Source organism: Terrapene carolina, unplaced genomic scaffold, assembly GCF_002925995.2.
Source record: "Terrapene carolina triunguis isolate 2854851 unplaced genomic scaffold, T_m_triunguis-2.0 Scaffold69, whole genome shotgun sequence".
NCBI lineage: Eukaryota > Metazoa > Chordata > Testudines > Emydidae > Terrapene > Terrapene triunguis.
This window is the reverse complement of record NW_020664420.1, coordinates 57,025,875-57,051,810: the sequence shown is the minus strand read 5'-3', so window position 1 is coordinate 57,051,810 and position 25,936 is coordinate 57,025,875. Positions and strand designations below refer to the sequence as shown.

The 25,936-nt window shown below is 38.6% G+C and overlaps 2 protein-coding genes across 5 annotated transcripts in view; both read left to right on the top strand.

Moving 5' to 3' along the window:
* NUDT12 (nudix hydrolase 12) overlaps nt 1-7,613 on the top strand; it is a 40,054-nt gene extending 32,441 nt beyond the window's left edge. Inside the window, exons 7-8 of one of the 3 annotated variants that reach the window (XR_002907902.1) lie at nt 1,655-3,530; nt 5,619-7,613. Coding sequence is in view for 2 of the 3 variants with exons in the window: in XM_024196608.2 (XP_024052376.1) it covers nt 1,655-1,684 (30 nt within the window). In the remaining variant the exon portion in view is untranslated. Of the gene's footprint in view, nt 1-1,651 lie in introns of all 3 variants that reach the window. The other 2 variants (XM_024196608.2, XM_024196609.2) reach the window with 2 other exon arrangements.
* Nucleotides 7,614-10,860: 3,247 nt separating this feature from the next.
* LOC112104333 overlaps nt 10,861-25,936 on the top strand; it is a 52,610-nt gene continuing 37,534 nt past the window's right edge. For both annotated transcript variants that reach the window (XM_024196603.3, XM_024196604.1), the window contains exons 1-3: nt 10,861-11,139; nt 12,386-14,956; nt 19,258-19,449. In XM_024196603.3, coding sequence (XP_024052371.1) covers nt 11,082-11,139; nt 12,386-14,956; nt 19,258-19,449 — 2,821 coding nt within the window. In that variant the 5' untranslated portion in view covers nt 10,861-11,081. The remainder of the gene's footprint in view (nt 11,140-12,385; nt 14,957-19,257; nt 19,450-25,936) is intronic.

Here is a 25,936-nt window from a genome sequence, read left to right as displayed (position 1 = left end):
GACCTGAAGAAATTGTAATTATATAAGACTCATACATAGAAATAGTGTATTGCTTTATGGGATTTACTTATTCAGAGTGAATTAGATGTCTTTGTAGACAATGTGAGACCAAACTTGACGCAAGTGACTCTTTCATTGATTACAGAGTCTAAGTCCAACAGGAATATTTGTATGGCCTTTTTCAAATCCCAGTAGAAATAAATTTTCCTGTGCATTGTTTGCAATGCAAACACTGCAGTATTTTACTATTATCAGAGTGGTTCTCAAACTGTGGTCCAGGCAGCACTTCTGGTGGCCCACAAAGAGCTAACAAGTCATATGTTGCTGACCTTTGTTCCAGCTGCATCTTCTGTTGAAGAACCTGGATGTCTGTTAAATCATCTGGAAGAGAGGAGGATGAGCTAGACTATCTGCCTACACTAGGAGCTTCTGCTACACAAGTGGAGAGGATATAGGAAATGCTTTCAGGGGCCAGAGCCACCAGTAGGACTGGAACCAAGTGTCACCGATGAAACTGCTGCTCCTATTGACAGAGGAGGGTAGAGAGAAGGGAATTAGGTAGCAGCATGTTCAGAGAAGCAAAAGAATAATAGGCAGCATGTGAAGGAGAGAGGAGGACGAAGTGATGTAGGTAAGCATGGGCAGGGGATGATGATGACAGAGTGGAGAATGATAAGCAAGGGGAGAGACTGGAATAGACAGGAGGGGGAGAAGAAGTGAAGAGCAAATGTAGACATTGTAAAGACAAATCACTTATCACATTAAGCAGCTAAAAATATGGATGTACAGCCCTTTCCTAATAATAGTTTTTCATGTTAGTTGCCATAGGGATAGAATGAATAGTGAAGCTCATAGGCAGGCATCCACAAGACAATCTCTTTCTTAAGATGCAGACACACTATGAAAAATTTGAGAACTCATGTACTACTGTAAAAGAACCTGAAAGACCCATTATTTTCTAGTCACTTATACTATTTTTGTATTTCTTCCCCCAAAGACAATGAAAGGTAAATTGTGAAAAACAAAGTAATGGTTTAATAATCTTTCAGTTTTAATCCTCTCTGGTTTTATTTGTAACATATAAGGAAATTTATTTTTGAAAATATTACATTATATAAATGTTAAACTGACAGGCCTTTTTAACCCTCTTTTCTACTACATGTAAATGATCATCCCTTCTCTTCATCCCAAAAGTTGTACATTTCAAAAAGGTGCTGATGTGTCAAAACGGCTACATTCCCTCTATCTAATATATCAAACATGACTGGAATGAAACATTAATACTTGTATGTTATTATAGGAAATAAAGGCTATTTTAGCTAGCTGTTTGCCACGGCTTTCTTTGTATTCTGCTGCCTCTTAGTTAAAATGAAATTTGTTATTGTTGGAATTTTCATTTTGAATTTTAGTTTGAAAAATATCTGCTCCACATATATAGTAATTTTCTTAAGAATAGTTATTTGCAAATATTGTATACATGGATCAGCTAACTGAAATGCTGCCACCTCTTGCATGAAATGCGGCACTGCAGCACATTAGGAATGTACACAACTGAAACTTAACATGGGGAATTAAAGTAGACAGAATATAATTACTCAGATTGGAATTTGACCAAGATTAGACTGACTTTAATGTTTTGTGTCTCACTCAGTAGAGTGCACGTATAGCAGCAGAGTATTCCTGAGAACCATGACAGTGCATTGGACCAGTACTCATGGAGAGAGAAAAATACCGTTGATTGAACTACTAATACTGTTAAGTGGTTTTGCTTCAATCCCAATAAGGATGCATCTCTATGGCTCAATGTCTGACACGAAAGAAACCTCCTTGAAGCTTGTTTAAAACACTTTCATTTTGATACAAAAGCAAACTGAAAAGCATTTGTGATTGTATGGAAATGGGAGAGCAGAAGGGCTGTTTCTGAGGACATAAATACTTTTTATTTCCTATTCACTTTTACATTGATTACTATTAATGTTCATCTTGTATAAAATACCTTGTAATTATAAACATACAAATATAATGCATGCAATATATATATATATACACTGGATGTATAAAAGTCAAAAACAGACAGAACAATAGAACATAAATATATGAGGAAACACAGCAATCAGGATAAACTCACATTAAAAATATAGCATATATGACCTGAGGCTTCAGAAGTGACATTTGTATACAAAAACTAAATATTTAATGTGTACCAGGACCCTTCCCTTAAGCATATTTCTTGTAACTAAAATATATTATAGTGAAGATGTAAATTTGTGAAAAATAAAATGTCAGTAGTTTCAATTTGCAAATTTTGGTGAGCTGCACATTTTAACATGGTGAATAACTATCAAAAGTTGAATTTTGTATGATAATTTTCTACATAAGTATCTTAAAAGTTTGAATAGTGACGAAAACATCTCTAAGTCTTATCTTTCAATCTGTAAACTATGTGAAGGAAAAAGAAGGTGGATGCCAATAGGCTGATTAAAGGTAGACCATTCCTGATGCAGCATGGAATTAAGTATACTAATCAGATTCTGTGCTTAAGGGACAGAAATAGAAATCAAAAGAAGTGGAGCAGGCCAACACACTGAACAATTCTGTCTCTTCTCTTATCTTTATTTTTAATGTAACTAATTGTATTGACCCAGACTTTCCAGAAAAGATGGACAGTTGATAAAGTATTTACCCAGGTGAGTTGTTTATTCTTTTTCCTATTTTATTTTAGCCACCAATGGTGTCTTTTTCCTTCAGTAATTGGAAAGATACATGTCTATAGTTATACTATTATTGCTGACCTGGACTGAGAGTACAGAAAGGGATAAGTGCACAGGGAAAAATTGTTTTAACTTGTTACCCTGTTTAGCTCCAACAAACATGTCCTTTATCTTAGAAAACAAAATTACTCATGAAGCTTCTGTGTTAACACATGGGGAAAGTGAACAGCTAAGAAAAATGGCTCATATGACAGTAAATGCTATATAAACAGGCCAGTTATTTTAAAACACAAAAGATAAGTGTCCAAAATGGATTTTGTAGCTATGTAATTATTGTAACTCATATTCACATCTTCTGTATTTTTATAAAATATAGAAATTCTATAGTAATTCTACACAATAAGAAAAAAAGTTCAATTTAAGGAATCAATTACATTTGAGTGTGTAATTTAATATTGTGAATTAAATGTGAATGAAGGTTTGCTAAATAGCATCAGATATTTTGAGTAGATTTTGTTTCCTGGTGTTAAATCTGATATTTTATATATGAGACTTAATTCTAATATACAAATACTTTGCATATCAGAAGGCATAACAAACTAAAGTCTGTCTTCCCAGTTATTTATATTGCCCTCATCTGTAATACTATCTGAGCACTTTTCTGAAGGAAGTATATCTGTATAGGATAGAATTCAAGGAGCGACAGATGGTGGCTGTGAGGACTGATACAGGTAGAATGGAGAGGTGCAATGCTTAACCAGCAGTGCCGGTTGCACTGCAGACTTGATTACTAGTTTACCAACTCAGCAATATATGACGGTAAGTTAACTAAAACTGGTTATATATTTTCTTGTCAACTCTTCTCTCTGCCTATTTAACCTCTTTAGAGGAAGTGTTTCTCCACTCCTGTATAAGAAGACAAGCACTCTATCATCAATCCTAATAAAAACAATTTAACCAAGAAACAGGTGTTTTCTCAACATACCTAGACTGAACTAAAAGTCAATTCAGGCAGGCCTCTTACATATTAAACACCACTGCATTCTATCACGATCATCACCCTCACTCACCTTTGAATCCTGTCCCAGACACTCCAGAGAGTGACCCCAGAAGTTTACATCAGTGCTGCTCCATGGGCAGAAGGTGCTGTACAATGTAACTGAGCTGCTCTGGCTTAGGGAATGAGAGCCTTGAGGACATTGCAGGAGCTGTGGTGCCACAAGCTACCAGGATGGAGTTTTCACTGTTGTATTTTGTCTAAAATTGTTTGGTCTTTTTTTTTTCTTTTTTTACTTAGAATCATAATGTTATTTTGATGTGTTCAATAGTCACAATAGTCTCTGGTAAATGACAACCTGACTCTCATCCAAAGAAAATTGTAACTGACAGTGTGGGACTTGTGAATTGTAAGTGTAATCAGGAAAAGATTTAAGATTAACAATATGCATGTTATGGTTGGAGGAAAAATAAAATGGACACTTGCTAAGTGCCAGGTTACAATAGACACCGATGGTTTGGAAGTCAAATAAACAGTAGCTTTTAGTGAGTAACCAACTGAACCAAATAAACCAGATGTAAAACAAACCAGACAATCCTTTACCCATAATATTAGTAATTACACTCGGGAGGCCACAATGTGTTTTGGGTCTGTGGCCCATTTTGCAGAAGAGCCTCACTGTCACTGAAGCATTTGAGGTGTGCAAAGCCAGAGCTGGCTGATGCTATGGGTGCTCTATTTGTGACTGGCTGACCAGGCCACTCTTACAGCAATCATGCTCTCCCTTACTGAAGTTGATGAAGATTTAGCCTGCAGCTACTAATAATTTCACATCCTTCTGCCCTGCCAAAGGATCGCCTGACCTGGCAGCTCTCTAGAATCATGCTTTATCATCAAGGATTATCTGCCAAGCAAAAATTAATATAAAAGTTACTATAAAACATGTGTGCAGTACCACAAATACCCTAGGAGCTTTGACAAACTCATTTTCATCCAAAGGAGCTAATCCTGCTCCCATTTAAGCTATTAGGAGTCTTTCCATTGACTTCATTGGGAGCAGGATAGTGCCAAGAGTTCTGAGACAAAAATGACAAAAGATGGAAAAAAGAAATGCAGAGAAAAATTTATTAAACTGACAGAACTTTTACCAAAAAAAAATTTGATTCATTATAATGGAGGGTGTAAGGCAAGGAACTTAACATAACCTTCATTTTTTTTTTAATTAAGCTCAGTGCAGAAGCCCTTTAAGTCGGTTACAAGGCATATATACAGTAATGGTACTATGAACATCTGTCATTCTTCTGAACTAATATTGGTCACTGGAAAATGTTAGAAGCCCCATCCCAAAACCTTCAATGTACAGAGCTCCCATTAAAGTCAACAGGAGCTCTGTTTATGGAATGTTTGAAGGCTTTGTGAGGGGAGGGGAGGCATCTTCATTGATTTCATTCTTTTATACAATGCAGGGAGATGTATATTTTCAAATTTATGCAGAGGCTAAGTCTTGTGATGCAGGGCTAAAATGGGTCTCCACACCTTGCCATGGGCAAGACATGGTGCCCTTGTTATGTATGATTTCTTAATCTTTTTTTCCCCACAAAGTTTCAAAATAATTTAAGAAAAAGTCAGCTTGGCTTAGTAGTAAAGGGGACTCAGGAGCATATATTTAGCTTTTACAACAGAAAATGTCAGAAGTGGCTTGGTCAGAGATGATGAACAATTGAAAGCTGAAGCTATGTCTTTTTCCTTTCTTAAAAGGAAAGGGGGAAAAAAGTCTTCCCTTTCCTGTCACCGCCCCCCAGTGACAGCCCAAGTATAATTTTAAATGTAATGTTGCCTGTATTTAAACTACTTCTAATTCTCAGTTAAAATAAAGTCCTCTTTAACATTTAAATAACTTCTACTTTCAGCTCTTAATACAATGAAGGGGTTTGGCTCCGTGTGAAGGACTACATGAAAGCTACCATCAATTTGGCACGACCAGCTTCCAAGCTGCCAATCTAAAGCTGTTTCACACTATCAGTCTGATGTTAGATTATTCCATTTTCATTTTGTTACAGTATTAGCCATGCTAAGTTAGAGTAATTTGTTTGGGGGACCTCTTGACAAACCCTATGTGCTGCATAAGTGATGTTATTAATTCTATAGGTAGTACACTTTCCTGCGATTCAGTATGGTGTTGGGAGGCACTGTGCAGTGGGAGGTACCTTGTTTTGGGTGAGATGGAAAACCAAGACCCAAATATCTTTGGCTATTAAAAATCTCATGGGATATTTCATATGGATAGAAGTGTTAATCATGGTGTGTTGGCCTGACCTCAGTTTGAGAATAATTCCCATACCTACACTTTCATTTGGATATGCTATTCTTGTTTATTGCCTGTTCTGAACCAGCATGTAGTGTTGTTGGATGCTTCAAATTGTTGAAGAAAACTGAACCAAATAAACCAGATGTAAAACAAACCAGACAATCCTTTACCCATAATATTAGTAATTACACTCGGGAGGCCTTCTGTCTGTCTACACTTCTGTCTAAGTGGAGGCTGTATTTCTGTGAGCAAATTATTTCCATGTTTTGTGAAATGTTTCAGGATCTTGTTGAACAAAGGTTTCACCCATTTGCCTTGCCTCCCATTTCTTTTGTGGTGATTTTATAGTACCAGTGAGTGTTCTAGGCACTCCACTGAAGATATTTTAAAGAAAGCCAGGTCTCTTCTCTTCTCTGGAGAGCATACAATATAAATGAAAACTTAAGACAAGTGGGAATAAGGTGTAGAGCAGTAGAGGCAAGAGATAAGAAAAACATTACTTAATTGAGGCCTACATGTCTTGGCAGCGCATGTGTTTTTTCTTGTGTGTGTGAGTTTGTGCATTTAACATAAAAAAAATTCTTTTTGCAGGCCATCCTGCAGAAATGGCTATTTAGGAGTGATTTAAATGAGCTGACAGTGATGGTTTGGTGAACAGATAGATGTTGGAAGGGCATTCCTAGAATAAGAGGCAGTGTGGAACGAGGCATATGAGAAAATATGAAAGGTATCAAGGATATGAATCTCTCTACCTACATAACTTGATGGAATGATTGGACCCTAATTAGAGTTATCTGTAAGGTTATCATTGTTAGTAGTAGAGTACAATCAATGTACATGGCACTTTACAAGATGAAGAACAAGATCTGCTCTCTAACACACAGAGTTTAAATCTGAATACAGACAAGATGCAACAGAACAAAAATGGGTGTAGAGATCAGCTGATTTTGGGTGAGGAGAGCAACATAGGAAGTATTCAGGAACAATGTGGGTTTTAAGAATGACTTCGAAGAAGGAGCGAGAGAGAGAGAGGATACGTGGGAAACAAGCAGTGACTGACTGTTCCAAACGTAGCTGGCAACATGATACAAGGAGCAAAGACAAGTTGGAAAAGGAGATGAACACAACAGTAAGGAGAGAGAGGATATTGAGGAGCTTAGGGAGTGAGAGAGGTAATGCAAGGCAATGAGAACAGAGAAGTAGATAGGGATAAGTTTATGTAGGGCCTTGAATGTGAAGACAAGGCTGTTGAATTTGAAGACAGGAAATGATTTAGGGCCTGGTAAGAGATTCATATGGGAGAGGAAGGAAAGATGAGAGGCAGGTGATTTTAGCAATGACATTTTGGGTAGCTAGGAGAGCTGACTATTGTGCAATCACCAGCATTATATGTTTCTGGAATGTGAAACATTTTAGCTAAAGGATTGAATAGGACTGTTCAATGTAACATTGCTGTGTGTATTATGGGTACAGCTAGGCCATCTAAAACATAACTATAATTAATTACAAAAAAGAATGTACACTACTTTGAAGCTATTTTTTATCCTGAAAGAATGTTAAACATTTTACAAAGGTATTTTTCTTCACTGCTATAAAAAAATTAATACTGATTCATTGTTTCTTCTTTAGTTAAATATTATTACACTATACTTTGTTCCTCCATATTTTTCATTAATTTCCTCTATCTTTTTTCCTTTCAAACCAATGACCATTAGTGTAATGTCACTTCACTACATGTTTTTAATATTTATTGCTATCTTGAAGAAGGTCACGTTTTTAAACATAATAAAATAGATTTAACTGTGTTCCACAGCCTAAAATTTAAATTCCTACTACCAGTTAAACAAGAAAAAAAAATTCTTACAGCAATTCATACCTAACAAAGAACAGTGGGATCTCAAAATATATATGTTGTTAAGACTGTTTCTTTGGTCTAAGAGAGTTAATACCAAGGCTTGTAAGAAGTAATGAAATACATTGCCCCTTATTATGAACAGGAATTAGAACGGTATTCACAACAAAGATATGGACAGAAGCTTTAATTAGCTTTGTGGTTGTGGATAATCTTTCACTCATGTCTGTTAGTTAAGGAGATATAAATACTAGTCACTTATTCTGAGCCAGCCAGAGTGCTGCTGCTTAGATCAGGAATAACCTTAGCACGTAGAGCTCGATGCCAGTACATCTCAGGCTCAATCCTGCAAACTGCTGAGCACCTTTAACTCCCATTGGAGCTGATGAGAGTTGTCAATGCTCAGCGTTTCGCAGGAAGTTCACAGCAATGTACAGAATTGAGTCCTAGTTAAGGGTCTTATCTTGCAATCCTTATCCCTTCAAGTAATCTTTACTGCAATCAATGGGATTGCTCATGTGACTAAGGATTACAGGTGATAAGATTCCTAATTCTCATCAAAATTTACAAATCTAAGATGTGGAACCACCAAAAAACAAGTAGGTACACTGGTACAGTGAAAGGAAAAAATAACATGTGAGAAGAAGCACAGTGAAAAAGCCATGAAGGAAAAGACACCCAGCAGTCACCTCAACCATAAGACTTTTGCCTATTCTCTTACCTGAAACAATGAATCTGGGGGGGGGGGGGAAGAAGTATAAATAATATCAGAAGTAGGAGAAATAGCAACATTATTGTGGATCATGTATGTGCTTTTTAGGATTTACTTGCCAATTGTTTTCTGACCCCCGGGATCGAACAGAGACACAGAGTCCACAACTTTAATAAATAACAATCCACAAACGTAAATTGATAAACAAGAATAGTCTTTATCACAAAGGGGTAGCTGTAGCCAATCACCCTGACTAAATCACACAATGATGCAGCTTTCCTAGTCAGGGAAAGAAGCCATCAAGCCAATTTTAACCATCTGGGCCACCCAGAGCAGGACCTTAGCCTTAGACCACAAGCCAAAATCTCTTGCTTCATCAAGAAGGAATTAGAGTTGCCATTAGGCCAAACCATGGCAATTTCTACTGGTTGATACCACTATTGCATGATGAAGCTTGAAAAATAAGTCAGAATAGAATCCAGGTCACCAGAGTTCCTGTTTAGTGCACTATCGACTTGGTCACACTTCCTCCCTAGTAGTGATATTTGTTGAATTAAGCTTATACACCCAGAGCATAATACACCCAGACAGTGACACTTCCTGTATGGAGAGATTTAGAAAATTCTTAAAAAAACAAAACAAAACTGAAAGGAAATTAAACTTCTACTTTGTAATGGAGCTGCACCCCAATGAATTGTGTGCAGCACTCTCTTTTGTTTGACACACCAAACTAGCCTTAACTTGAAATCTAATCTTACATTTAGCAGGTTTTACATCAGGAGAGGAGGTGCTTCTATATGTGTGCGCACAGCTCGTATTCAACCTTTTGTTTTGTTTTGTTAGAACTAGAGAGCATCATATCCTTGTCCGGTAAAATGTTCATTTTAAAAAAAAAAAAGCACTCTTTAAATAGCACATCAAACAAGTGATATGGCTGAAATGCCCCATCAGAAAGCAATGTATTCACTACACAACTGCTTTCTCAAACTCAGCTTGAATCATAAAATATTGTATTCCAATGCTAACGTCAATACTTGCCCTGACAATCTCAATTTTTTAACCAAGTTTTCTAAGCCTTCATACAAACCTAATCACTCTAAACAGTGGCCACCAGGCAGTGTAAGCACCAACAGCCACACTGGCAATTTACAAGGCCATGCTTAAATTATATAGGATTTTAATTGTTGATAAATGCATTTATTGTTTATTTATAAGGCACTCTTTACAAAACACAGACAAAGTATGCTTTGAGGGCTGCAGGAGAAGTTTCTATGGGAAGATGGGCACTGCTTCTCTCAAGGGTTTTTAATTTGTTGGTGGCTCAGTTGTGTGCTGTCTTATGTGACTAGACAAGGTGGTCAGAGAGACAAGGTGGGTGAGGTAATATCTTTTATTAGACCAACTTCTGTTAGTGAGAAAGAGAGACAAGCTTTGGAACTACACAGAGCTCTTCTTCAGGTCTGGGAAAGGTAGGGCTTCACAGCACAATGCAAGGTGTAGTTAGCACATATTTTAAAGGGTCATTCAAGGTAGAGTGGCTCATTAACACCTCTGCAATCATAGGACTAAAAGAGGGGGTTAGGGGGTTACAGATTGTTTTAATAAGCCATAAATCCAGTGTGTCTGTTCAGTTCATGATTTTTTAGTGTCTAGCAGAGCTCACAGGCTTGTCTTTTGAAAGTGTTGTAGGGGTTTCCTTTGAAGATGAGGACTGATAGGTCAGCTATGGAATGATCGCTTTGTGAAAAGTGTTCACCCACAGGTGATAGGGTGTTTTTGTCTTTTATCATTTTCCTGTGTGAGTTTAAAAAGGGCTATAACTACACTGCATATGCACACGGTGATGTAAGTTGTTCTCTTGTTCCCTTGCGTGGACTACCCACATTGTGGGTAGCAGCCCTGGTGGGAGAGCAGCCTCCTTGGGGTTGCTACACCCACTCCAATACAAAAGGGCAAGGAGTGGATGGAGCTTTGGCTCAGCCCTCCCACCTCCACTGCACCCCCAGCACAGATGAGGAAGTAAGCTGCACCAGGTAGGAGGCTGGTGAGAGTTATTTCCACCATACATCCTAAAACAAGGGCGAAACCAGGTATCAGATTGTGACTTTGCCTCTGAAAATCCGAGTAGGCCCTATCTGCATCCTTAGCATCTAATAGGGTGACCAGACAGCAAGTGTGAAAAATCGGGACAGGAATGGGGGGTAATAGGAGCCCATATAAGAAAAAGACCCTAAAATCGGGACATCTGGTCACCCTAGCGTCTAAATAGATTTGAAAATCTGGCCCTGAATGACCAAGTGAAACAACTAGATGCTCAAGTTCCTATTTCCAATTCAGAATTCCAATCAGTGGGTTTATGGACTCAGGAAGAGAAGCCAAGTTAGAGAAAAGAAAGCAACCTTGCAGTTGAATAGGGAATAATTTTAATGATTCAATGGTTTTTTGTTTTGTTTTTTCCCCACCCAGGAGAGTAAAAATCTGGATGTCCTCAGGTCTCAGAAATGAGCAGAAAGAGAAGAAAAAGCTGCAAGGGCAGAAAAAGCTCAGATGCCAGAGAATGTAAGTTCATGAAATGGTTAGTTTGAATGTACAGCACAAGCGTCCCAGCTGGTAATTTTCCAGACATTTTCTAGAAATACTTGAGTTATAGTAACATAATTAAAACAAGATTAAAGACAGATATCAGTGCATCTTAGTTCCCTAAAGCTATTTCCTGCTTGGGCTATTAGTTTTCTGCTTATGCCAAGACATCCATATTAAATAATTATAAACAGAGGTGATTGCTTCCTGAGCCTTGATTTGTTGTTGTGTTGCTATCCTGTCACTTTCTGGGAATGTGCAGGCATAGGTGGTGTTGTTTAAATGTCCCAAATTTATTTCAGACTTGTTGTGTGTAGAAATTATAGTATGGACAAAAATGAGAACAATATATTTCTGAAAATTAATAAAGTATAATAGCTGAACTAATCCTGGTTAAGTAGATGTTACTATAATCTATTGTCCTTGCTCTTTAAAATCTATTTGAAAAGGGCTCAAACAAGACAGATTTTCATGTAATTTACACATGAAATCTTGCACAGTACAACTCCCATTGGGAAACAGTATTGTCTAATAGTTAGACATTATAATGCCTGGGTACTTTGCTACTGACTTGCTGTGTGACCTTGGCTAAATTAATTAATCCCCTTGTTTGCTCATCTGTAAAAGGATTATAATAAGTACAACTCCCATGTAATGTACCCAAAATTGCAACCATGCAATAGGATATTGATTGTTCCAATGTGTGCTGAGAAGAGGAACAAATATCCCAGTGGAGAGAGAGAAAGAAAAGTAGATCTTTCTAAATGGACATGCATCCGACGAAGTGGGCATTCACCCACGAAAGCTTATGCTCCAATACATTTGTTAGTCTTAAAGGTGCCACAGGACTCTCTGTTGCTTTTTACATGTTCTAGCATAGTACATTTGTACTGTATAAAATCTCATGTGTGAGCATTTTAAAGACAAAATTGTATGGTTCTTACTAATTTCATGTGGGTAGGCTGATTCTTAGTGTGAGATACGCTGTTTACTTGGCTTTATATTATAAAAAGAATAATTTATATTTAAATAAAATGTGTAGTCGATCGATACTAAAAAGAAGAAAAATAGGTCAGTTCTTATGGTATATACAGTATTTCTAAAGTATAGACCCTCAGTGAAATAAGCACTGAATATGAAAAACACTGTAAGGCCTTATAATACATTTCAAGATGCTGCTTACATAGACCACTGCAAAAGCCTTTCTTCCTTTTTTCCAATTTAGATGAACATTTGCCAGCCATTTGTAAATGCCAGCAAAATGTAAAAGGCCTTAAAAATAAAGCAGATGAGGACCCAGTGGAAACTAACTTCCCTGAGCCAGTGGACATGGAGAGGTCCGAAGAAAACAGGAAAGATCACTCTTGTACACCAATGACTGGGCAACAGAATAACTCAGGTGCATGTGAAGATAAAGAACAAGAAAATACAGATGACAGTGAAAAAGAAGGAGGGAAGGAAAAATATTGCCCTCCACCAGCATTCTCTCATCAGCAGGAAGAGGTCCTAGCAGTGGTAACCTTCAATGAATCAGAAGCCTTATCAACAGGAAAAATTACACTGAAGCACAACGCAAGCTCTGCAGAGCCCTTTGATTTGGCTAGTGAAGTAATTACTGCAGAATTAAAATGTGGTGGTTTTAATATGAATGTAGAAATTAAGAAGGGCTTATTTGATTCTGGAACAAGCCTTGTAATTGAGAAAAGGAAATGTCCAAAGAACAGAAAGTGCTATCGTGACAAGCAATATCAGAAAAGCCACTACTCTAAGTGCCATAAGTGTCAGGATCCATCAACTGACCATTCTATAGATGACAATGAGAGTTACAAGGCATCTTCTAAACACAAAATACAAATTGCCAGCAACAAGAACACCTCACTGAAAGTAAGCATCGTAGGAAAGGAAATTAAAGTGAAATACAACAATAGAAAGCAGTATCCAATAATTCATATCGAACTAGGAGAACACACACAGACACGGGGCAAAACTTGCAGCAGGAAATATGGAAACACTTATTCCAATGATACAGACTATTCTGTAACAGAGGTATCTTGCAGCACTGATTATGAGTCAGATTTTAGCCTTCATGAAAAGGAAGAGTCATTTACAAACTATACATGTCCAGACTGGTATCTACTTCTTCCTCCACCTGAAGAGTTTGCTGACAGCAAAGAAATATGTTTAGATACCACTACAGAGGTTGCATCCTTACTCCCAATTAGTGATAGAAAAGAACCTGACACCTTGCCTGCAGTCTTACCAGCTTGGGAGGAAGGAAATCATATCTGTAAACAGAAGGAACCTGGGACTGAAGATCTTGCCAGTGAAAAGGAAGATTTCTGTAAAGACAAGATAATTTTCTCAGAATTTAGTTATAATGGGGGTTGTCATTTAGATACTAATGGTTCAAGTGAAAAAAGCTTTGGTAAGGAACCTATTGATGAAACCAATGAAGCAGGGCAAATAAGAAACAACAGTCTCATTGACATAAGGAATACTATGTTAGCTTCACACCTGGAGCCAAAAGCAGTTAGAAGAAAGTCTTTTCCAGATGCCACCATTGATGTATTGTCACCAGTTCACCACAGAAGAGATTCTGGCTTTTATTCATTGCCATCTTTATCCTTAAAAGTACTGCCCAAGCAAGCCAAAGCAGTAGATGTTTACAGCAAGAATACTCAGACTCATACCAGCTGTACAGAACTTTGTAAGTGTTCCAGTTTCACATCATTCAGCAGTCTGAGAGCTCCATCTTATCAGTATGCCTTCACCTCCTACAATCATGACATGACCATTTACCATTCTGAGCTGGAAGGAAGTATAGATGATGCTTTCTTCTTGACTCACTATGAAGACTATATAGGGGACTGTAAAGAAATGGAAGAGACGTTAGTGGAAACATTTCATTCCAGCATCAATTCAAGTGTAGAACAGAAACTGGAGCATAGATACTCAGAGCCTCTGCAGAATCTTGCTGTATGTGATGAACACACTGAGTTTACAGAAAGCGGTTTGGATGAGGAGACACTAGAGAGTGATCACCACTTTGCTGTACAAGGCCATGTTGAAGTACAGAATAAAGCCCTGATATTGCAAGTCCCTTCTCCTTCCAGAAGCCCTTCAAATGACCATTTTAGTGACAAAAGCATAGCTAATACAGTAGCCATAGACTGTGTCCAAAGCCAACATTCAGCTTTACAGCCAAGGAAGTATGTTCATCCAGCTACTACAGAGCCTGAGGTAACAATAAAGAAACGGAAAGGATCAGTGATGACTGTAATAACTGGAGAGCGAGAACGAAGGCTTATCATTCAAGATGACAGTAAGGGGAGAGCTGATTCCTTTGGCTCTGGGATAAAAAATGAGCCTAAGCTACCCTGCAGCATACGAGAAAAATCATTTATGTCCCCTTTGTTGGATGCTGAGGAGTCAGATATAGATAATGAATTACAGAGCTTTTCTGAGATCCAGGACATATCTGGGAATATTCCTGATGAAGCCAATTTCCATGATGATTCCACACATATTACTTCAATGTCCAGCTCCTCAATGCATCCTGAAGATAAGCAAGTTTTCACTGAGGGTACATTTACCAAAGTAACAAAAGAGAACCTGTGCAGTGAACAAGAGATAACAAGCCAATTATCTGATCATTTAAGAATAGAGCCTGTAGCATGTCAGATAGAGCAGTTAGTTAAATCCAGCTCTGAAGAAACTGAGAAAAAATGTGAGACAAAGGATTGTTGCCAGAACACAGACACACCAATGTCACCAAGAAAGCAGATTAGTCAAAAAGGTAGGCATTCCAGAATTCTCTGTGTTATTCATACTTTTGCATATGCTGCACATTTGGGGAGTGGCTAAGCCCTTCGTGTTTTGGTGACATAGCTTGGAAAAAACAGAGGTGAATTATTAATATACAAGGGTCATCCTGCCTCTTAATCCCATTCCGTCATCTCCCTGGTGGTATGTTTAGTTATTTGATTGTACTCTGTTCATCACTCCCTTCTCTGTAGAATCAGGCAGGCCAGTAGTTTATTAACAAAAGAACACTTTAAAACAGCTTTGCTACACAGAGTTTGACATATCCTAACAAAACAGTGTACCAATGTGATCCTCCTGGTGAGTAAAGCAAATACCAGAGCAGGATTAATATAGGTGCCATGAAACATGTCCTCCAAGCTCTGTACTGTATTTAGAAACCATGTAAGTATGTTTAAGGATGCATGCTCTAGTGACCTCAGCAAAAGACTGAAAGCCAGGCACATCCTGGTTCTAATCTTGTCTGAGCCTTCAGCACGTTCGATGACCTTAATCAAATCATTTGACTTCCCTTCTGCCTCTCTCTACCTATCTGAGAAAATGTGGTACAGAGAAGTATTTTTTTAAACAAGATGCTGCATCTGTTCTGAAATTTCCTATTTATCTTCCTTTCTACCATCCATATATCCCATAAGAATAGCTAGGTAACAATTTAAAAAAATTGTATCATAGCAATGTAAAAGAGTGAGTTGTCTAGTCCCTTTCCTTAACAGTTTTAAGTTGTTACCAACTATATATAGATCATCCTTAGGAAATTCAGCTGACATTTTATTTGTTTAATTTTATTACTCCCAATGTGGTTACCATGGTCCCTCCTTAATTCTATCTTAAATTTTTCTAGATATATATAACTTTACACACTTAAAATTAGATTTTCAAAATGCTCAGCATTGGCCTAACTCTATGCCCATTGAAGTTAATGGTAAAACTCTCATTGATGTTAATGGGACCAAAGGAAGGCCAATGAGAGTTTTACCATTAACTTCAATGGGAGCAGAGTTAGGCCAGTGCAATGCACTGTTGAAAATAGTGCCCTATATAAAATTAACATTCCATTACAGACCAAAACAAGGGAGGGGGCCAAGCGATGGTTTGGTGAGAAGGGTAAATCAGGAAGCTGATGATAGTGAAGTATTATATGAGAAGAGGAAACTGACTGGATCCCTTAACCATTAATTTCCAGACATTACTAACGTTTAGGGAGGTATTTTTAAGGTTTAGATTTTTGTAAAGAAAGTGTAACATATTTGTAGGGGGGACTCCAGTAAGGTGACCAGATGTCCTGATTTTATAGGGACAGTCCCAATATGCAGGGCTTTTTCTTGTATAGGGAGCTATTACCTCCCACCCCCTGTTCCGATTTTTCACACTTGCTATCTGGTCACCCTAGACTCCAGTGAAATATACATTCAACCATAGTTCTTTTTAACAAAGATTTTTGATAGTAAATTACACTACATTTATATTGTGTAAACATATCAGGAGTATCAGTTGCTATGGGGAAGAGGGCAGTTGCCCCTCCCTTGACTTTTCATAGGCTTATGTGTTCCAGCATGTCTTCCACCACCCTCCTACCCAGTCTCCCAACTTTGCAGGATACAATGAAGTGCTCTATATGCTGACACAACTTTGCCCTCCCCTGAATTTGTTTGAAATAATGCTCCAGAAACACATAGACAAAATTGCCTCAGGGCCACACATTCAGTCTTTAGAAATCCTTTCGAATGGCCTGAAAAGCATGACCTTTTCTTTCTTCTTTGAATCCAAAATAATTCTTAAGATCCTGATTCTACCACATACATTTGCGAGGAATAGTATCCTAATCTGCAAGTGCTCCCATTGATTTTACTGTGGAGTAAGATACTATATAGCATAAATAAGGGTCACAGAATCAGGCTTTTAATCATTTTAGGATATGGCAACATCCTGCTCCATCCGGCAACTGGCCAAGTGCAGCCATTTCATTGAACAGTCTACAGATAGAGAGGCAATGTGTGGCTTGCCATACCCACAGCAGAATGGTACTTGAAAGCGACACATATGGCAGTTTCAATGAAAAAAAAAGAGAGAAAAGAGGGAGGAGAAAAAAAAGTCCAGGCCATATAAAATTCCAGTAATATGTTTCCTCTAGTTTTATTTACTTTTTCTGGTAACAGCAGGATTTTATTTATAAATCGCCATTGAAACAAAGCAGCAGTTCCCATGTTTCCTGGCAAAACTTTGAATAAGTGAATTACTATATTTGTTCTTAAACCCACGGTGGCCTTCCAAAGTTTAAAAAAAAGAAAAGAAAAAGAAACACCCCACCACCACCATAATCTAGTGTTGTTGTACCTCCATGACATAGAAAAGATACCACCACCCAATGTTGTAATAAGCACTAATGAAGAGTAGCGTGTGCAACAATGGCTAGGTACAACAAAGTCTGGTTATGGGGAAATATCCTTGTTTATGTTTGTTTAATATTAATATTTAATCATTCGGCATCCATACTATACATGAAAACCAACGTGTATCATTTTTATAACATAAATATTAAAGCTGCTTGTGAATGTTCCATCAAAAAAAATTTTCAATGGAAATTATGGTTTCTGCAAAATCAAAATTTTCTGTAGGAAAATGACATTTTGTGCCTCCCAAGCTTCCCCTCCAAAAAAAAATTCTGTTGGAAAAATTGAAAGAAAATATTTAGTTTCAGATCAGATTATTCAAATCAAATCATTTTGTTTTGTCAAACCATATCAACACATTTCATTTTGGGTCAATTCAACATTAATCTGTGTCTGCCTGCCTCAATTGCTGTGGTAACTCATACCCCTATTCTCCTTCTGGGGTAGGATCTCAGGTTGGAGATCATATGATGCAATGTAGTCTTCCCTCTGACTGAGCTGCAACATCATGGGATATCAGTGATTTCAATTCATCATGGAACATATAGTCTGGCCAGGGAGGCCAACCCATAGAAGAGAATGGGGGTGTGAAGCACATGAAGTACAGCTGACGTGACATACCATGATGGCTCAGGCAGACGTAATTTAATATTGAACTGATCCGACACTAAACATTTTGATTTTGTTCAACAAACCAAACCAACCAGTTCAGTTCAGGAATGTCAAATCCTCCCATTTCAATTTAAAATGTTAAAATGAAATGATAGCTCTAATAAATATATTGAGCGTCAGCGTTCCAGATAACGTTATCTTTAAAGTATGCCACACAGAAAAAAGCTTCCTTAATTTGAATAGTTGTTTTCAAAATGTTATTGAAACTAAATTATCATTTTAAGGATATAAAATGTATGGGGGAAAAGTTTTTTCAAACATTAAATTATATCAAAAATATTCCCATCATTTGCCATGAAACAAGCTACCCTAGTAGAATTTAGTTTCCTGCCACTCAGCAGAAGAATGTCTGTCTGGAATAGAGAGGCACAGTGGCATAAACCTTGATCATTCAGGGATTGAGAAGCGTGTAAAGAGGCTGTTGGGACAATGGTGCTTGGAAGAGGCACTCATTCAACTCATCCCAATGGAGTTACAGCTCGATTAAGTCTCCCTAGTGCTACCCTCTCCTGGTAATCCTACCTGCCCTCTCTGCTCAGACATCTTTGTCTTCCCAGGTGTAAATGGATGCAGCTAGCACCCCTTGCACCAATGGAAATGAATCTACCCAGGGTCTTTATTTCTAGATTTGTTTTTAATGTCTGAAATAGCAATAAAGTAGTACTACTACATTTAGAATTTGCTTAGAAAAAAATTAATATGGAAGTATTCTACTTTGAGTTTTGTACCATCTTCTTAACTGCTTTTTCTCCTAGTTATATTTTTAAGGCCAAATTTTTAAATAAGGGCACCTGAGACATGCTTTACACATGCACATAAATGCACAGATTTCTTTGCACATGCAACTAACATGCTTGTGTTTGCAAATTGAGGGATTACCAGGCAGATGGCTATGTAGGTGCTTAACTAGCTATCTGCATGCACAATCTGCTTTATGTATACAAGCATGGCAATTACACACACACACATTTTTTTCATATAAGCCTTGGATATCTTTTTTTAAATGTGGCTCATGACTATTTAAAATGCTATTTGCTATTTTGATTTTATGTTTCTCATATATTTGCAAACAGACTATTGTTATATACATTATTTCATCATTTATAATGAGGAAAAGCTCAATTTTAAAAAGGTATAATTGACAGAACATTTTGTAAAAGAACTGTTATATCTCACATATCTAGCTCTCAGATAAAATCTGACCTTAATTTAGATTTGAAGTCAGAAGTGAATAAGACCATAAAGCTACCCGGTGAACCAGTGTTAAAAGATACAAGAGCCAGTGATAGCTCCCAGGAAGAAGCAATAGACCGATGGGCCAGGCAACGGAAGCAATTCAAAGACAGTAAAAAGTGCAGTTCAACTGGCGGGAGCTCCATAAACAGCACAATCACTGAGATATCAAGTGAGTACATAATGGTCTTGCAATTGTACCTCTTCTCTTATGTGACTGACACTGCCATCAGAACTATCAGCCAAGGAGATTTCATCTTCAGATTGCACAGCCCATGTACCCCATGAGAGGGTCTATTGTTCACTGCTGAAGAATACACTGCTGAGTGTATTGATACTGTCCTCTAAATTGAATTTTTCATTCATTTTGGATGTCTGTCTAGTCCTTAATTGGGTACACACTGTAAACCAGAAATAACTTCCTGATCCTGAGGCTTTTCTCTAGTTCTATTTTCACCAGGATGATGACTGAGGTTACAAACATAAATCATATTAATAGATACGAGAAGTATGCCTTCCCAAACTTCTTGTGATTATATCTGATTGAACTGAGCTATGTTTCCTTCTTCCCCCTCATATGAGGTAGGCTCCTCTGTCATTCATTTTTTGTTCCTCTGTCATTCATAGGAATGACAGAGGAACAAAAAACCTGTTTAAGGGCCAGATTTTCCCACCTTTTCTCATATTGAGTTGAACTGTATGTAGTCTTATTGAAAAGTCAATGGGGCTTGTCAGGGAATAAGACACTACTCCGCAGGGGGCATGGTGGCAGAGTCTGGTCCTAAATGTATAACGTAGAATTCTTGCTCTTGTCCTCTTCCCATCACTATAATCCTTATATTCATTCATCAAGCCCTTTTTCCTAAGACCTGCTACCTAGATTGCCCTTCACTGTCCCTCTGCTCTTGGAACAGCTATTCCTGTAACTGGGGGGTATACCAACCCTACACGGGGGAACAGGGAAACAAGGAGCAGTTCTGGTCACAAGAGACTCTGCCCAGCCGTGCCTTCTGGGCATGCTTTCAATGAAGGCAGAGCTTAAAAGGGCACAGCACAGCCCAGTCAGGGCAGTCAGTCCAAGGGAGCAGACCTGCATTGGTAGCTCCTGCAGGAATCCAGTGGGAGACCCACACCTCCAGAAGCAGACCTCAACTCAGAACCACAAGCATGGCAAAAGAGACAGTAGAGTATCTCCTCATGAGAAGGGAACCTCCTGACCCTCTCCTGGGAGGACAAGTTGTGGGCCGTAACCCAGAGATTAGGCTGGGTGATACCCTGGTCCAGGTCGCACACCTGAACTGCATGCCCCAGGGCCCTTGGATGGAACCTGGAGGAACAGGAAGGCCTGGGTTCTCCTACCGCCAATCCCTGGACTTGAACCCACGAAGTGGTATGACTAGCCAGTGCTCTGACCATTAGGGGACATGGTCTCCCATTACACTGTCTTATTAAGAAATCTGTCACCTTTTCACATGTTTCAGGGTACATCAAACTCACCGGCTATTTGTCTCAGAATTTTCTTTGGGCAGAATTTTCACATTGAGCTGTTTAATGAATGTATGCTTCATGCAGATGGATTCCCCAACTAGGAAACAACATATGTTGTACTTCTCACACAACACTGGCTTTGCCTCTGTTTGTCATATTAGCTAATTTAAACAAACTGTCTTAACAGGTAAATGAACTTTTTATCCTTTTAAAGAACTGAAAATTTTATCCACGTGCAGAATACACTGCTCCACTTCCAGCAAAAATACTTGTCATTGGGGTTGTTTTGGTTGCTGGCTTACTAAAACGAATTTATTGAAAGTACTCATAAAAGATTGATAGCCCTTGGACTGATGTCTTCAGTTTATTCACAGAATTATTACAATTCACTCTGCCACTGTTTATGTTGTATCTACAAATCTTGTACTGGAGGGATAATTGCTGGAGGTGAAAAGTCAGTGAGTCTTAGATATCTGCTAAGAACTGGACTGAGATGACTAACTCATTTTACATAGACCACCAAAAACTGTCAGATAGTAGCAATTGCAAGCTGTTACCAACCTAGGCTAGATCCAAACCAGCTTTGAAGATACGTGAAGGTATCTATTACAAATCTCCTGAGCCAAAAGAACCACAACAATCTATAAGCAGACATAGCAGGACAAAATTTGCCTGCAGAACTTTCATTGGTTTCAGTGGGAATTGATCATGTGTATATTGTAATGTTCCCAGGAGCGGCGCCAGGGTTTTTGGCGCCCTAGGCGGGGCTCCTTCCGCGCTCCCGGTCATCGTCGGCAATTCTGCGGCAGGGGGGTCTTTCCGCGCTCCCAGTCTTCGGGGCACTTCGGCAGCGGGTCCTGGAGCAAGTGAAGGACCCGCCACAGAATTGCTGCTGAAGACCTGAAGCGCGGAAGGACCCCCCGCCGCCAAATTGCCGCCGAGGGCAGCAAAATGCCACCCCCCCCCAAATCCTGGCGCCCTAGGCAACCGCCTAGGTCGCCTAAATGGAAGCGCCGGCCCTGAATGTTCCATAGATCAAATACACTCCAATTTCAAGAGGAACAAACATCCAAAACTGCAACTTGCTGGAGCTGGGGTTGCAGGGGCCTTGCACTACTGATGCTTCTCTCCAGGCTAATTTTTTGCCATCAAGTGTCCTGAACCTGGTTCTCCCTGCCTGTTGCCTGTGGAACCCATGAGTGACACTGACCCATTTAATTATGAATTATAGTATTCCATATTTTTAGACTGACTGTTGTTAGCTAGAGTCTATTAATCCCAAGCTCTACTTGGTTCAGGAATAGATTTGGTGGGAGAAATGTGTCATTAAGCCATCATTGCACTTCACTGTATTCTTAGCCCATTCTCTGGTGTATGCACTCAGAACAATTCTAACTTGTACTTGTCTGTGGTGTACCCCAGTGGCCATTTCAGTAGTTAAGAGCCAAAGTGCAGCATGCTCTTGGATCAGCCCCCTCCTTCCTTAACCCACTCTTGGTATGTCCCCTGTGCTAAGTGCTGTGATGGAGAGTGGTGTAGAGCCATTCCTGCAGCTCTGCACCACCTGTGGAATTTCTTTATGCGTATTCTCCCAGGGCTGGTCCCCTCAGGTATATAGCCCATTTACTAGCATCAGGGTAATGTGAGGGGGGCAGGAATGAAACACAGAATATGGCCGCCTTCTTTACTATGTCTTCACTTGTGTTTGGGAAGTTTCTAGTGCACTTTGAATGCTACTACAATCTTAATAATTAAATATGAACTATTGCCAAAAATCTGCATAACATATAAAATATCCAGTCCAGCAGGTAGGGCAGTTGTTTAGTATGTGGCCTAAGTTATCCTTCATTTTTAGACTCAGGAAATGCTATCAACCTAAGATGTGCTTTAAAATGACAACTTTACAGTGCAGAGTTACATCTGGTGCTCTTCAAACTGTTAGTCTTGCTCATCTCAAATTTTCTGCATGACAAGATGGTAGATGTGATGCTTTTACATCTGTAAACACAGTTAATCAATCCGTCAGAGCTAAAGAAAATGCTGAGTAACATACATCTGGTAAATAACTTGATGAACATAAACTGAGGAAGAAAAATCTAATTTTTGTATTTTCAATTCTGAAATGACAGGTGCATGTGACTCTGCCCCCAAATACATCTCCTAAATATGCCTGAATTACTTCAGCTGTTTTCTGCTGGATGGACTATGGCTTGTTGTCATTTTACGTGGGACTATTCCATAATAACTTCTTTAAATATACAGCCCAACATTGTATACTGTCAGTGAGACTGTTCTAGAATGCAAATAGTTTTGTGGCACTTTATCTTACTGAAGAAATATGAAACAATTCTCCATACAGAAGCATTGGATATTAGCACGTCGGTGGTATTAGTGTAGATATGGGATATTGCCACTTGTTAAAAAGGGTTCAGTGGACAAACTGCCTGGTATTTGAAAGAGTAAGGGTTGAGTGTTCTGCACATGACCCTCCTATGTGAAAACCTCCCAATGAAGTCCATAGACATTTGGGGAATAGTCAGTTTGTACAACATTTCTACTACCTCACTGATGGCTGAGTGGGTGTCTCTGAGAAATGAGTTAGTGGTCTCATTATCTAGTAGATAGATGTCCACTTTACAAAAATCACTATCACAGTTTGCACTAATTGGCAACTTTTTGGCAGGTTCAGTAGAGAAGCCAAAGATAGAATTAGCATGCAGATTATCCTTCCATCCTGTGGGAATACCCTCCAGGTCACAGCTAGCATTTTCACAGATTTATAGACTATAAGGCTAGAAAGGACCATTGTGATTGTTTAGTCTAACCTCCTATATAACACAGGCCACCGGACTTCCCTGAATTAATTCCTGCTTCAAGTCCAATAGTTGCGTTAAACTAGAGCATGGCTTTTAGAAAAACATCCAATATTGATTTTTAAAATTTCCATAATGCATAATCCATCTCAATCCTTGATAAATTCTTCCAATTCTTAATCAACATCATTGTTAAAAATTGCACCTTATTTCTAGGGTTAATTTGTCTAGCCTCAACTTCCAGACATTGAAGAGTCCTCTATTATCAAATTTCCGATCCCCCTGTAAGTACTTCTAGGCTTTGATCAAGTCACCACTCAACCCTCTTTTTGTTGAACTAAACAGATTGAGCTCCTTAGTTCCTTCACGATAAGATATGTTTTCAAATCCTTTAATCATTCTTGTGGCTCTTCTCTGAACCTTCTACAATTTTTCAACATCCTTCTTGAAGTGTGGACATAAATACTGGACATAGTATTCTCAAGACAGATACACGGGTAATATAACTTCCCTACTCAAGATTTCCCCATTTTGATGTAGCAGTTTGGTAAAGATTGCTCTCTGCTGCCCATGTTCTCTCTGTTTGTGACTAAAACTACAGTTTTCAGAGCTGTCCCGTTCTGGCATCTTTCACAAGTACTGAATTCATTTTTTAATCCAGACCCCTAACACACACAACTCAAATCTATTCTGTAAAGCAGAGAGGCACAACTCACCCCACCTTGCTCTAGGCTGGCTCTTTGCAGACTGACTGCTGAAGCCCTGGCTCATATGCTTCCCTACAGAGTCCCCTAGCCTGCAAGCAGGACCAGGAAACCCCCTGAGAATTTAAAGTGATAGTTTATGATTTTAACATTGTTTTCAATACACCACAATCAATAGTTCATATTCTACCGTGCTGAATAAGTTAAGCACAGTCCTGTATATGCAGCTATGCCATGTATATAAATAATGTCTTGCTGGTTCATAAGACTTCAACACAGATTTTATGTTGCAGCTTATGTAACACTATGCTGATTAGTGCTGTCTTTGTAACTGAATGACCAGTGAATCACTCATCTACATAATCAGATCTGTTCCTAAGAAACTCCCTATTTTAACACATTATCCAGTGGAACATAAACAACGATCACTATGCTTTAAAGGCTCAGAATCTCAGGATTTTCACAGAGATAATGTACTGATTACACATGGGCAATCAGTGGTCAAGAGGAGAACACAAAGGTAAGTTGGTGTGTGCTTGTGGGTCAATGTGTACTGTTACTTTTGGCATTCCACAGTCAAAGTAATGTTGTTGTGTATTACTTAAGAGAAGGCAACAAAAATCTGACACAAGAAGATAGTCACATAAAAAATACTGCGTACTGTAATACGCCACTTACAATATGTATTTATAAATCTGCTGTGTTTTTTAATAAGAAGGATCAGCAGAAGTCATCATAGAAATGTATTGACTTGGAATGGGATATACTATGTGTGAGAGTCATTAATTAAATTTTTATGAAACCTGCACGAATACAAATGTAACACTGAGTCCAATTCAAAACTTACTCAAATTTGGACTAAAGTGTAACAGTCAGTAAATATGCAGAGTATAAACCTATATGTATGGGACTTTTCAAGTAAATATAATGATTTATCTGAGTATAAGAGCCAAAATTATAATAGCGAGACAAGGTGGGTGATATCTTTTTAAAATATCTTTTACTGGTCCAACTTCTGATGGTGAGAGAGACAAGCTTTTGCCCTTACACAGACCTCTTCTTCAGATCTCGGAAATAAGTACACCCTGAGTACATTTCCCAGACCTGAACAAGAGGTCTGTGTAAATTCAAAAGCTTGTCTTTCCCACTGACAGAAGTTGGTTCAATAAAATATATTACATCACCCACCTTGTCTCTGTAATATCCTGGGACCAACATGGCTACAACAGCACTAAAAATATAACAGGCAGTCAAACGTTTCAATCATTGTTTGAGTGATGACACTTATTTTAGCTCCTGATTTTTCCTTCCCACACACTCCTGCTGTTTTTCAGTTTCTACTGTATGGCAGTTTCCAAGCACCTCCAGTACTGAATCATAATACCAAATTTCCAGAAACTGTACTCCGTTTCCTAACCAATAAGACTGCAGAGAAAGATGTGCACGTAATAGGCCAAATTCAGACCTGTTCTGTAAGCCAGCACAGTTGAAATGAATCATAGAACTGGAAGGGACCTTGAGAGGTCATCTAGTCCAGTCCCCTGCACTCAAGGCAGGACTAAGTATAATGTAGACTAGGGGTCGGCAACGTTCGGCACGCGGTTCACCAGGGTAAGCACCCTAGCGGGCCGGGCCAGTTTATTTACCTGCTGAC